The 14,057-nt window shown below is 33.5% G+C and overlaps 1 protein-coding gene across 4 annotated transcripts in view; it reads left to right on the top strand.

Moving 5' to 3' along the window:
- LOC128214561 (sperm flagellar protein 2-like) overlaps positions 1 to 14,057 on the top strand; it is a 38,137-nt gene that overhangs the window by 1,430 nt on the left and 22,650 nt on the right. For 2 of the 4 annotated variants that reach the window (XM_052921090.1, XM_052921089.1), the window contains exons 3-15: positions 779 to 1,031; positions 1,663 to 1,880; positions 2,428 to 2,521; positions 3,298 to 3,371; positions 4,308 to 4,515; positions 5,289 to 5,477; positions 6,190 to 6,377; positions 7,574 to 7,739; positions 7,867 to 7,983; positions 8,236 to 8,338; positions 8,667 to 8,749; positions 9,038 to 9,080; positions 13,386 to 13,478. In XM_052921090.1, the coding sequence (XP_052777050.1) occupies positions 779 to 1,031; positions 1,663 to 1,880; positions 2,428 to 2,521; positions 3,298 to 3,371; positions 4,308 to 4,515; positions 5,289 to 5,477; positions 6,190 to 6,377; positions 7,574 to 7,739; positions 7,867 to 7,983; positions 8,236 to 8,338; positions 8,667 to 8,749; positions 9,038 to 9,080; positions 13,386 to 13,478 (1,829 nt within the window). Of the gene's footprint in view, positions 1 to 778; positions 1,032 to 1,662; positions 1,881 to 2,427; positions 2,522 to 3,297; positions 3,372 to 4,307; positions 4,516 to 5,288; positions 5,478 to 6,189; positions 6,378 to 7,573; positions 7,740 to 7,866; positions 7,984 to 8,235; positions 8,339 to 8,666; positions 8,750 to 9,037; positions 9,081 to 11,441; positions 11,508 to 13,385; positions 13,479 to 14,057 lie in introns of all 4 variants that reach the window. The other 2 variants (XM_052921092.1, XM_052921093.1) reach the window with 2 other exon arrangements.

Raw genomic sequence — 14,057 nt, 5'->3', positions numbered from 1 at the left:
GGGAAACCGGAGAACCCGGAGGAAACCCACTTGTCCAGCTTGGTGACCACAAATCAAACTCACATGCGCCCAGGCCGGGAATCGAACCCGGGTCGCCTAGGTGAGAAGCGAGTGCGCTAACCACTGCGCTAACTGGACAACCACAGAGTTACAAGTGTATATTTTTATAAAGAAGTTGTATCATGACTGTTCTTCTTGACTTATCTTTACACTGAATACTTGCCATAAAACCAAATCAGAGTTTAATATGTTATGTATAAAGATAAAAACAATCTTGATAGAATGGATGTAATATTTGTCATTATGTTGTTTTTGGTAAATTTGGTTTTAGCATTGATTTAAAAAAATAATTGAGAAGTGTTTTTTCCGATGATTGAATATAATCGAAAATGATGGAAAAGTTCAACATTGGTAACTATTGACAGTGATTTTTTCATAATCAATTATTGAAATATATATAAGTTTTAATTTTTATGTTTTTAAAAAGAAATTTCCCCAAACCATTATTTTATTATTTTAAATTGGTTAATATGATTATTCAATTACAGACTAACGAAAATAATAAAACAGACATAATTTAATAAGCAAATGCATGAGTGATGCTACTAATACTTGTTGTTATTTAAGATAAAAAATATTATGAAGTTTTTGTTCAAGCATTAAAAAAAAAAAAGGATCATCTATCAGTTTTTAATTTCTCATATTCGATAGTAAAATTTGGTCTAATTTCGGAAAAATTTCAACACAATCTGAAAATATAAAATCTGAATGATTACAGGACATCAGACTCCAAGCTCAACAATTTCACCAGGATTGAGCCAACACTTCATTTGTTGGCCATCCCATTTGACACAAATGTTGCTCGAGCCATCATGACGGAGACCCATGGAGTGGCAACTCGTCTCATGTACCAGCTCTATATCGCCCTCACCAACAAGAAGAAGTCAAACTTGACGGGTGTTGCCATGGAAACAATGAGGCCGGCTGCTCCTGCGAAACTGAACGCTGTGGAATCAGGAATCTACAAGGATGTAAGATTTGAAATACCATATATGAATTCATCATCTTTATTTTGACGTAGGAAATGTCAATTGCATTTTACAAAATGAAAGTAGATTGATGTGAGTTATTTTACTTTAATTTCAACCATTGAAATGATTTTCTTTTAGTTGCTTTCATTATAACCAATAGCAGATGTTAGGGTTACTTGTAGTCAATGCTAAATTTGTTATATGATTATTGTAAATTTATTCTACAAAATGGCACAAGCAGTGTATGGTACTCCAACAATTGACTTGTCACCAGTTGTCATGCAAATAATCAGTTGCCTAATGAATAATAGCACATAGTTGAAATGCATTATCCAACTGAAAATTCTTGTCAATCCACCTGTACAAGCTGGAATAATTGCTCTTGTTATACTTTAAACATACCTTTATTGTATATACAGGCTAAGATCTTAAAATATAATTTAATGCAAATTTAAATATCTCAGAGAAAATGATTGCGATCTGTAAGCAGCTTTTTACTTACAAGCCCCTACACATGCCTTTTAACATGCCTCTAAATTGCTCCCACTGTCTAATATGGCCTTTATATCATCCTTTGATATTGGAAACCATTGATTATACTTTCCTTTAATTGAATTTCTTAACACTTCAGAGACTGAAGCACATGACGCCAAGGCAGAGTGACCTGGAACTCCAGGACGTTGTGAACCGTTTCCATGAGAAACAGATCGAGATGGAGAAAGTTGCGTTCCGGGAGAGATTTCTCGAGCAGGAGAGAATCCGAGAACAGCAGCAAAAGGAACGCAAGCTTCTCATCGATCGAGCCCGCGCCATGAAGCTTAAACAGAGCGAAATGGTTGCTAGAATACAGTAGGTTTGATTATCATATTTACTGATGAAACAAGCTTCATTAAGCATTTGGAGCGCATGTACCGTAATTGACTGATTAAAAGACACACTTTTTTCTGTCAGATTTCCAATAAAAAAATGCCTGCGTCTTATAAACAGTATTAGGAAACCAGATTTCAAATTTGTAATGATGGTTGTTTCAGGCAAACAGAAAAATCAAAATCATCATGACATTTTTGGAAAAGACCTGCCCTTTTCGGTTAAGGGAATTTCATACTTTAAGCTCTTCAAATAGAGAAAAATTGTGCATAAACACTTTCAGTTCATTTATTCAAGATATTAATGACACATTGACAGACAGTTAAAAGAGCAACAGAACTATCCCATCAGCGCAAACATGTTTCCATGATTTAAAAAAAAAATCTTTTTTAATAATTTTTGGGAAAACAATGTCTTGAATTTGGAAAAATTATATATTTTTTCGATTTTGAAGTAACCAAATTTCAGCCTATGCTTAAGAAGGTGGAAAAACCTTATGAATAAAACTAATAAATGTTGTTTCCCTCAGGGCTGCTACTGTAGAGATACCTAAGCCTCCACCCCAGAAGACCGTGGAAGCAATGCAAGCCAGGGCGACGGGACGCAGGAGGAAAATTGCCCAGGTATGTTAATGTGGGACTGTAGCCGAGCTGTTTACTCCGCTAACCTCAATATAATGCATTATAAGGCTCTGGCTTCTTTGATAGTACCATTAGCTGTAAGTTTGCTATGCATGTATGCAGTAGTCAAATATTCAACAGTCAACGATCTATCGGAACTTGTCTGTATGCCGTCCCTTTAAACTCTAATGGATATTAATTTTCATGGAAACTGTTAGTGGTCTTCTAATGGTCATAGATGTGCAGGATGTCATGTTTCTTATTTGAAAAAAATCCCCATGCAGTTTATCTAGGAGTGGAAAATCGGTATTTGCTTCGAAACAGATTTGCGAAACTTTCACTGCTGCATTAAATATGATTCGAATTTCATAGTCTTTTAAACATCATCTTTAGCCATGAATGTTAGAGTACACTTTATTTACTGCACCAACAGCATGAGTTAACGGTATTGTACCATGTTCTCACATATTGTGTTCAATAAGAAGTGTGCAGTATAAGTAAATAGCATTCTAATTTATCTGCATGCTAGCTATTGAACATTAAGGCTCGGCCTCTTGTTACTGTCCAGATATGAGAGTAACCCTAGTTTGTGCATTAACACCAACAAAGCAAACACTCTGAAACATGTTACAAACCATCAAACCATCAATCGTGCATGAGGTGACATTTGCACTATACATCTTGTAAAATACAAACAAACATGTAGATTTCTTTCCTGCATTGTTGTGTTTATTTTGTATATGTGCTTCGTGATTTTTTTTATCAATTTCTGTTACCAGGATACAGTGCGAGCCATCAGTGACTTTGAGGAGAGAATGAAGCTGTCTATGCCTCCGACAAAAGATGATGATGAGTAGGTTTTAGATTTTTTCTATGTAAAGAATATCATGTGTTGCTGTATTGTATGAACAATTATAAAAATTTATACATGAAGTTAGCTCTTTAATATAGCATTTTTTTAAATTCTTCTTAGAAAACTCTGTCCACAGGAGGAGAATTTCTTTTATTTTTTAAATAAATGATTTTCAATACGTGTCAGTGTCCCTTTTTAATTAAGTTCAAAATGAACTCTTTAATTATCTAATATCAATGGAATAAAGACATTATTTGGTGATTTGATTCTGTTGAATCACTGTCAAGTTCTATAAATGTTAAAAAGATGTAAAAATGTGAAATGCACCAAAAAAATTAAAAAAAATCTGAGTATTTTACTGATTTGCAGCATTGTTGTGCATGAAGAAATGCCAATTTTCTTTCAAGTTTGAAATTTCCTGTTATTTTTTTCCCATAGGGGTTGGCTGATCACAGTAACAAAAAAAACAACAATAGAAACTCTCGTCTTATATATTATTCATGTATTCCAACAAGATTTGACTAATAACAGTTTACTTTTGAAAGATTACCTTTGATTGGTCATGTTAAAGTCCCATTGGTCGCAAGTTAGAATAATGGAATCTATAAATATAAATTTAAGAAAAATGAGTAAAAAATATGTGTACACCACTTCTGCTATTTTACGACTATAAAAATAATTATCTTACAAGGTTGTTCAGTTTGTTTAATGTTAAATTGTGGTTTTACTCAGGGTTGTGGAAACTGCCTGTAATTTACTTCTAAATTGGGGACAGAATCGGGCTTTAAATGGGCATGCCATATTAAGAGAGGGCTTCAAAATTTTGGGAAAAGTGAATGATTTAAAGAATACAAATGGGAGGACACTTATAACCGTCGCCTGCTATATAAGGTTTAAAACCCATGACCTTTGTTCAAAATTACCTAACACTTTCAGCGAGGGTATTGAAATGGAGTATCTCCTGGCTCGTGAAGATGAAAAGAGTGACCTAGAGAACGCGGACCTCATTAAGCCGCGTACGAATGATGAATACATTGGCAAAATCCGCAAACGTCTGCAGGAGGATTCATCAGCGAGAGCCGAGCGGGAAAAGCGCCGTAGGAAGGTCATTGTGGATCAAATCAAAGCACACGAGGCCCAGGAGGTGAGGATGTGGTCTATTTTAAACTTTTGTGTTATATAATGTTAACACTCAGGCAAAAAAACAGTTATGTGATTCTGGTTAGCTGACCAACACAATTTTTAATTCCAAACCCTATTTTATTTTATTTTTAATATATTAAAAGAATGTGAACAAGGTGATGCAGTTTACTTGTATTGTGTTACTTTATTATTAATGCCAGAATGTGTATGTATGTCAACAATACTATGATATTCATATAGTTTGTACCCAATAAAATATTTGTCCAACATCAACTTATTTCCCTCCACAGCCTGTTTTTTATCAGTATGAAACAGGAATTTACAATATTTTTGTTTGATCTTTATGCTCAACCAGCTTTTACCGCCATAATCATGTTGAACATCATCAAAGCAATACCTTTCTTACTATCCTTGCCTTAAAAGCAGCAAGTAAATAGTAGATATACTGAAACTGTTGTGTTTTCGGGGACAGTATTCAATATTATTCCTATCCTTATTCTTACAAATGATCTGGGGCTGCATTCAATATCCTTCTTATCCTTGTCCTTAATCATAGCTCAGTGATTCCATTCAGTCTATTGGCCAATTAATTTTACTGTCCAATCAAAACACTCAGATTCTATTCTTAAACTAAAGCTTGATCTTAGTTGGTTATGGAATACGGCCCAATTGATCTCTTTTCCAATGGCAAAAACAGTTACATGTTAAAAGCAAAGGTTTTGAATATTTACCTTATAGTCTAATCCAATAGGGAATATATTCTTTTAATTTTAGGAGGCACATCGTGAAGAGATGTTGGTAAATCGCCTCATGCGTCAGTCCCAGCAGGAGCGTCGTATTGCCGTACAACTGTTACAGGCTCGCCATGAGAAAGAAGTGATCAGGAAAAATCGTATCCTCCGCGAACAGATGTACGAGGAACGGAGAAGGAAGGACTTCGAGGAGGCTATGAACAGAGAGGCTGTAAGTTGGTACATTGTTTAGAATCAGCCATCTTCTTTTTAAAATATATCCGTAAACATTCTTATGCACTGGAAATGTATGAAGTATCTCAAAAAATAAAAGTCGAGTTCGAAAATCAGCCAAATTCCACCACTTGAAAAAATTGTTTTATTTTTGTTTCTTTATTTTCCAATTTTCTGTCCACTTGAGCTTTGATTACCGGTATGTTTATTAAATGTACTCTACAAGTACTGTATCACTACCGGTAATTAGTATTTTAAAAGGTTTATAGAAATATTAGGGCTTGGGTGCCTTCAAAGTGTTATATACAAAGCAATTCTCATTATTTTTGTTTGACACACTAGCTAAGTCTGGTTAAAATTGAGTGGGTCTGCTAATTTTACAATAAATTATATATAGTTTTTGAAAACTCATTTTTGGTTTGGTTTTTAAATCTGGCGATCATTTACAATTGCCCAATGATGGTTTTAATGATACTTGTAGTAAATTTATATCAATTATATTAAGATTAATAAACCATTAGTTAATAAATCCATGTGTGAAATTAAACACGTCCTTATTTCGTTGTTGGTAGATTTTTTTTAAGAAAAGCTTTGATATTGAACTTATTCACATCTGAAGCGCAAAATGATATACAGGTAAATTAGTTTGCACAAAATGAGTAAGTAAGTTAAACGAATGAAAAGCTGATTTATACATAATCCTTTACCAGGAGATGGCAAGACTTGCCAAACAGGAGTACGAAGAGCAGACGCAGATGGACAAGGAGCTACACGACAAGATTGCCGCAGAGCGCGCCGAGGCCAAGTACCGCAGACATTACGAGATGTGTCAAGGCGTGGTTGATCAGATAGTGGACTTCTCCGGCAAGGTGGCAGAGTACCGGGAACTTACTAACAAGTAGGTTGGGTTAAAGTATCAGATATATACATGTTGGAATATTGGATGTCAGGGCCCCATGATTACAAACACTCTGAATTGAGTCTAGACTAGGGATGGAAGCGAATATCCGAGTATCCGGATATCCGGATATCACGCATGTATTCGGATACCAAAATGGGTATTCGAATATTCGTTAAGAATTAAAATTTCAATGAAATAGCTTAGCAGAGACATAGCAATTGTTTTAAAACTTTTCAGATGAAATATTTCAGGTGATCAACAGTGTCTGTCGCGAAGCGGGTATTTGTCACAAATCGATATTGTGTCCTTGTGCAGCACCCTGTGAAGTTCTATGACCTTGTTGATCTCAGATGTGCTTAATTGACACTAATTGGCAATAGTTGATATTAAACGGATTGATCATTAATCCGTAGGAATTAATCGTCCAATAATCAAAGCTATTAATGACCAATCGTATTTTTGATGAATATGCATGAAGAAATTATTGCTATCTGAACAATAAATACAAATCCATTTTGTCTTCTTATCTTTTCTGCAATTATATCCTTCATTACAAAACACCGCAGAAATTGTAGGTATTGCTTAAAATCAAACAATGTAATGAAATAAAATTACAATCGACTATCAAATAATCAAAGCGTCATTTAACATGAAACCTGCTGATAAATAACAAACTCGAAAGCACGTGGCAGTAACCAAGCAACCACCTCGGCCGAAGTGACTATCAAATTCGCGAGGTGTTTATGTGGTATTCATCATGAGTTTTATGACGTAAAATAAGTTGTTTAGCTTTGATTATAACATTATAAATAATTAAGACTCAGAAAGAATGAATGAAAACGTGAAAGTGCCATGTGACGAATGATAAATTAAGTGGACAATTATGTCAAATAACAGAAGGTGGGTGACAAATAATAGGAAATTTACTTATTATGAAAACAATTTGATACGAGTATCCAGATAGTATTCGAATACTTGATACGAATATCCGGATACCGATTTGGTATCTGGTTTCCATCCCTAGTCTAGACACAGTGAAGCATTTTTATCAAGGAACAAAAAAATCAGATTTATTCTATTTATTTTACAAAATAACTACATAAACACATCACATGACCCAAAATATTTACGAGGTTTGGGTTCATTCGGGCTAATTTAAAACACTGATAATTATGTATCTTCTGTCCTTCCAGCCTAGTTCCCGCCAAGCTGATGCGGGATTGGCGTGCTCAGTTTGAGGCGGGAATCCCCTTGTATGAGAAGAAGGCCATAACAGAGGACACAGGGCCGACCCCGGAGCAGGTGATCGAGGAGGAGAGGTTAAACCTTCTTGATGAGGGAGACTTCATAGAATATAAGGTATGAATAAACAGTGGTTTAAATTATCACAAGCCTTGGAGCCCTGTACTTGTGTAATGCCCTCTCGGTACTTTTAACCTGGGAATTTGTTTGCCCATTATCTGCTTACAATAAATTTTTATTTCAGAACATGGTAGGAGAATGGCAGCCTCCAGAAGGCAGTGAGACAATCCATCTACCCCGGGACAACCCGATAGTAGGCCATGTGGTACAGAGGCTCATGAACATGGTCTATCCAGCTCAGGTAACCTTTTCAAAACCGAGCCTTGGCAAGCTTTTTTAAAAAAAGTTTATTATTGAATGACCACAAATGTGAGATTATATTTATATCCTAAATACTTATGTGCCAGTTTACAGCGCTAAATACATAAACCGTCTCTATTGTGCCTCCTCTTCCAACGCTATTTGTTAGTGACGTTATGTCACACTTTTTGGAACCTTGCATTGACCTATATTGTGCCCCTTAAATATACTTTGTTCCAAAATCTTCACTCAGGCTCGCCCTGCACCACCAGAGTTTCCGCCATTCCCGATACGAGCATGCGTCCTCGGCAAGGCGTTTGCTGGCAAGTCCTCCTGTATCCAACATATCGCAAATGGTGAGTGAAATCTCTTTCCTTGGCAAGACATTTGCTGGCAAATGAATAAGCCTTAATGGGACCCTTGTAAGGGCCAATGTTCAGTTCTTATTGTGTATGTTCTAACTTCTTTAAAAACAAATACTTTGTTATGAACACCTTAGCTGTTATCTTTACTTTGGTGTCAAAATTATGTATATTTTTTTTTTATAAAAGGCAACAGGGTGCTGAAAAATGACAGTAGAGTGCCCCACCCTGCTATTAAGGCCTAGCTGGAGGACTGCATGGTAAAGCCCATTTGTGTGAACAAATTTTGACTTCAGCTATCTGATCTTTCTGTTAATTTCAGAACATCGTCTGCAGCTTCTGAATGTCGACCATCTTGTAAATGAAGCTATAGAAGCCAGCAAAGCTGGAGAAGTTATGCCTGCGGTAGGTTTAAATCTATTTGAAAAACTGCTGTGTTTAGTTCTCTCTGTCTTATAAAGTATAAGGCATTGGAAGCAACAGGCTGTTCAAGAGTGTGAATTTTAGAAAGAAAAAAAATAGTCAAACTGTTTAAGATATTTGTATGAAACATAGTGGTATATGTGTTATATGGTTTATTGCTCATATCTCTAACTCAAGTTGTTATATAAAAAATCTAAACCATTATAAAAAAAATATGTTGAGAAGTTTATTCTGATAATAAAATTTTATATCAGCCCTCGAATTTTCCAGGAAATTGGAGAAGAAAAGAGCTCGGCTGAGACCCAAAATCTTGGTAAGAAAATTGTTCTATGATATTTATTGATTGATTTGAAATGCCTTTAACCTGCTTTATTGCCCTGGAGAACAAAGAGTGTGCCCTTTTTCCTAGTTAAGGACGTGTGATAAAGTTTGTTTGTTTGAAAAAAGTTTGTTTGAATGAGATAAACATGTTTTGTTTGATAATAATCTTGCATTCAGTTAAAGATAGCTAGTGATTTTGTTTGTGTCCCTTTGTAGGATTGCATTCTCTGATTTTGTTTATTTATATTTTTTATAATTTCCAATTCTTTCAATAGAATATGTTAGATAATCTACATTTGTCATATAATTTACTTTTTTTTTATCTTATACCCTTTATAGCAATCCTTATTCATTTAGTATTTAAATAAACATCTGAATCTTAATTTATCAGTAAGAAATGTAACTCATGTTCTTTATTCAATCTCTTTTCTGAGTTACTGCCCTTGGAAGTAATTGCATACCCTTGGTGTCACTGCGCTGTCAACCTCGTCTTGTGTGCAAAAACTTGAACCCTTGTTATTAACCAAAAACCATTAAAGTATTCATATGAAACTTGGTACAGACGTTGCTAGTGATAATTTTCACATATATAGCAAGGCCGTATTTTTCTGTTTATTTAAATAGTTGAGTTATGCCCCTTTTTCACATTAAAAACAATATCAGATGGTTGTTGATGTTTGCTCTGTGGCTGTTAAAATTGGAAAATAATTTCCCCAAAACAAACCCAGAATTGAATTACGAGCTTGCATGAAGCCGACAATACATAATTTTACTTTATAAAAAGAATATTTTGTCGCTTTACTGGTTTATAATCATCCCATTATGGTTTCCCATTTTATAGAGAGTATGTTTAACATGTGAAGGTCTTGTAGTTAGTAAAAAAAACAAATACCGATGCTGTTTTTAAATTAACGGGGATTTATGTGGTAGACAAACTCAGTAAATTTCGAATAGGAAAAATACGCAAAAACTGCAAAAGATACTTGTGTTGTAAGCGTTGCAATAAATCAGTAAGTAATGTGTTGAACACAACCATATCAAATTCGTATCAAATCATCTGGTGTCTAGTTCCTTTAAACGATCATCCAAATTGTCATTATGTTAAGGTGCCTAAAGTACAAGTATTTAAATTTTGGATGCCTGGTCGCCTCATAATGTCTTTAAATGGTTTAATGATGTAAAAAATGACAAAATTTTTGTTTTTACCAAAAACAATTGTTTACAAACTTTTTGTTCTTGGAAGATTGATAATATCAGGCCATTTTCATGTTTGATTTCAGATGAAATAAAAACAATAATTTAAACTACAATAACTTCGTTAATATTTTTTTTGACATTTATTTTACTTATAAACTAATCAGCATGCAGTACCAAAATGATATTGGGTCACCAAGCACCAAATTTTAACATTATCACCCATTGCTAAATTAAAGGAAAAGCTTATTTGTACATAGGACACCTTAAGATACATGAAAGTTTGATTGTTTACCAATAGGCGAGTAGTTCTCGGACAGTGGTCGATCTTGGACAGTTAATTCTGCAGTTCTCAGAGAGTCACAATTTTTCGTATCATTTTGGAAGTTATATATCAAACGCCTGGTTATTATCAGTAAAGTGCTTGAAATATATCTGTAGGTATCAATATTTTCCAAAAGAAAGGATTATTTTTAAGTAAATGCAAAAATTTTATCGCTGTTTACATAATCATATTTTACTTCTGCTGTAAATTTTAAGGGTAGTTCAAATCTTAGAAAATAACTATAAAATGTTGATTAAAATTTAAATTAAAGGAATAAAAACTTTTTAGCAAATTTAGATGTTACTCCGCCTGCTCCTAATACTTATCAGATGAACAAGGTAATGTCATAAATGAAATGACATGTACGTTATACAGATTGCTTTTAAAACTCTCCTCTTAACAAAATCATCATTGTTATATTAATGGCAAATTAATGCTTAAATCTTTTATTCTGCTCATAATAGTAACTTTTTACACATATCAAAATTAGAAAAGACATTACGGACAGGATTCCGGGTTTTGTTGGTAATTTTAGAGAGCATCCCAAGAACTTCTACTGTCAAACCAAAATTTGACATTTTGTTTACATTATTCCGAACCAAACAAAAATAAGTCATTTTTCTCCAGTTATTATTTTACCAGCAGAGAAGCTGATATTTAAATTGAAGAACATTTTTATTTAGAATGAAGTTATTTTGAAAGATTATGTCAAAATAACTCACTTAATGTCCGAGAACTACTCCCCTACTGTTACTTTGTTTGAAATCTGTACCATGTCTTAGTAACATCTGAGTGATGTAGTATTTTATACGTATAAATATAAAACTACCGTAGAATCTGAAGAAAACACACCAAGGGAGAATACTCCGGTTGTCCAGGATAATTCTGATGAGTTAGAAGGTACTTTTGTACAGAGTAGTTGCCCTTTTTTCTCAATTGTTGTCTTTCCTTTTTGTAAACTCCAAATAACCACTGTTTATACTAAGCCTTGTTCTTTTAACAAGTATGTGTTGCCTTAGATTTTGTGTAGAAAATTAGTTGCCTGCAACCATTTGTATAAAACATGGTTAAGTTTTGTTCGCACAGACTGGTTAACTTTTGATAAGTTTGTATGTTTGAATCATTTGATTGGCTGGTTTTAACTTTGACCAATCCAAAGAATTAACCATTTTTATACAATAAGCTGCAGATTTTTAAATATTAACATGCTTAATAAAAAATAGCTGTGTTTTTGTTCTATTATTTTTTGCAACTGTTTTATGAATCATCTTGTTAAGAATGAAGATATTTAAGTTCCAGATTACCGGTAACATGTTTAATTTAAGGTCCAAGATTATCGTTGTGAATGAAGGCTGCAATTGATGTTAGTTGTAACCATTGTTTATATTAATTAATGTGTTATATTTATTTTTGCTTTATTGTTATAAAGAAATAGATTAAGCCGACACAATGACATTATTCTTGATAAAAAATGCTACTGCTTGCAATAGCATTTACTATCACGTTTATTCATTTATTACATGTGAGATTCATTATTAAATCATTATTTTCTTTATGAATTCAACTACTTTATAGAAATTTTGCATACAGTCGAAACTCGTTGGCTCCCTGCTCGTTGTCGCAGGGACCGGCCAAAATACTTCAAGCCTCATGAATATTGAGTCAAGCAGGAATTCTTTCAAGGAGTAAAACAAAATTGGTCGTTTACATCCAGTTCGAGCCAACAAGGAAATCGAGCCAAGCGATATTGAGCCAATGAGTTTCAACTGCATTTAGTAATGCAGTCGTGTTGATACATAAAACTAATCAGTATAGAAAGAATTGACACATCGAATGATACTTTGATAATTAGCTAATAAAAAGGCAAATATTTGGTAGTTAAAACATAATATTTACAAAACAGAAATGAGTTTAGCTACTTAGTAATATATGAGTAAGCAAATGTTTTTGAAAAATGTTCGAAGTACGCATTAAGTTTCTGTTGACGTATGACTTTTAATTAAGGTACTTAGCCATTCATCATTATGATGCAACGATGTGTTAGTGCATTTTAGGTATTAACATCAAGACTATATTTATGTTTAATTTATATTGATTAATCATTATATTTATTTTGCATGGATAACATTTTTGAATAACACCCTTAAAGCTGCACTCTCACAGATTGAACATTTTGACAACTTTTTTTATTTTTTTATCTTGGAACGAGCCAATTTTTGCGAAAAATCCATGGAAACCAGTTATATAAGACTGCTCACAAAAAATGAGATCGCAGAATTTTATATATAAATTTAAAAATTGATATTTTATGCTTTTTTCTTAAACCGCTAGTAATGGTTTAAGCCATAAAACATTAATTTTCGAACGGAAATATAAAAATCTACGATCTGATTTTTTGTCAGCAATCATTGGTTTGCAGATATTTACGCAAAAATTTGCTCTTTCCAATACAAAAAATAAAAAAATTGTTAAAATGGTCAATCTGTGAGAGTACAGCTTTAAGACACTACTATTATATGATAAATTAAATGGAGGTAATAAAACAATAATTTACTATGGTTATATAGCAATTTTATTATATTTTTTTCTTAAGCTTAAATCAAAAAAAAGCTCCCAGTGAAAACTTTTAAAATAAGGAAACGCAACATTTTGTTACTCTTAAATGAAACTTTAATGATAGATGGCTTTCTTAAATCACATGGTATGTGTGTGCTCCATGTGCTTGTTTATTATTTTCCGATAATGTTGCTGTCTTACACCGCTTGCTTTATGTACCAGATCCCTCCTCCAAGCTAACTAACATACAAATAAAGATTCGTGCCCCTACTGGAGAAGGCTTAAACACCCCTGTCCCCTTACCGGAAGTCCAAGGTAGACTAGGACATCTGCACTTACATAGTCTGTGTGAAATGACGCTCAAAGGGCTGGCCCCAATATTATGTAAATACTGCAGTCAAATCTCAATCTTACACTCAACTCATTTTACCATATTTCAGCATAGTATGATGCAAAATCTTGCATGTTTTTATTTTTTTGAAAACATACTTTTTAATGGAATGTGTTGATAAAAAAAAGTCAATATTTTGAAGAAAAAATAATTCTACAGCCAAAAATGGACTTGAGTACCGGTAATTGTAAAAAAATAATGGATTGTACACTATTTTGGCTATAGAATATTTTTTCATTAAAATCTTGACCAAGGGTTTTAATCATCATATTTGATGATAGAATGGGCTCTTAAAAGGTGTTAAAACATATATGATTTTTAATGAACTTGTGATGTTATATGTAAAAATGAGCTGAGTTTGTGATTGTGAATTGGCTTAAGTATTTTCGTGATATTGGGGCTTAGTCATGAGGGTCTTGTAGATTGTAGAGAAAAACAAACTTCAGGCCCAAAGGAAAGAAAGGCCTATAGGATTTGGTACAAACCACGCTAGCCTGAAGCAC

Source organism: Mya arenaria, chromosome 13 (assembly GCF_026914265.1).
Source record: "Mya arenaria isolate MELC-2E11 chromosome 13, ASM2691426v1".
Lineage (NCBI taxonomy): Eukaryota > Metazoa > Mollusca > Bivalvia > Myida > Myidae > Mya > Mya arenaria.
This window is presented reverse-complemented; position numbering and strand designations above follow the sequence as displayed.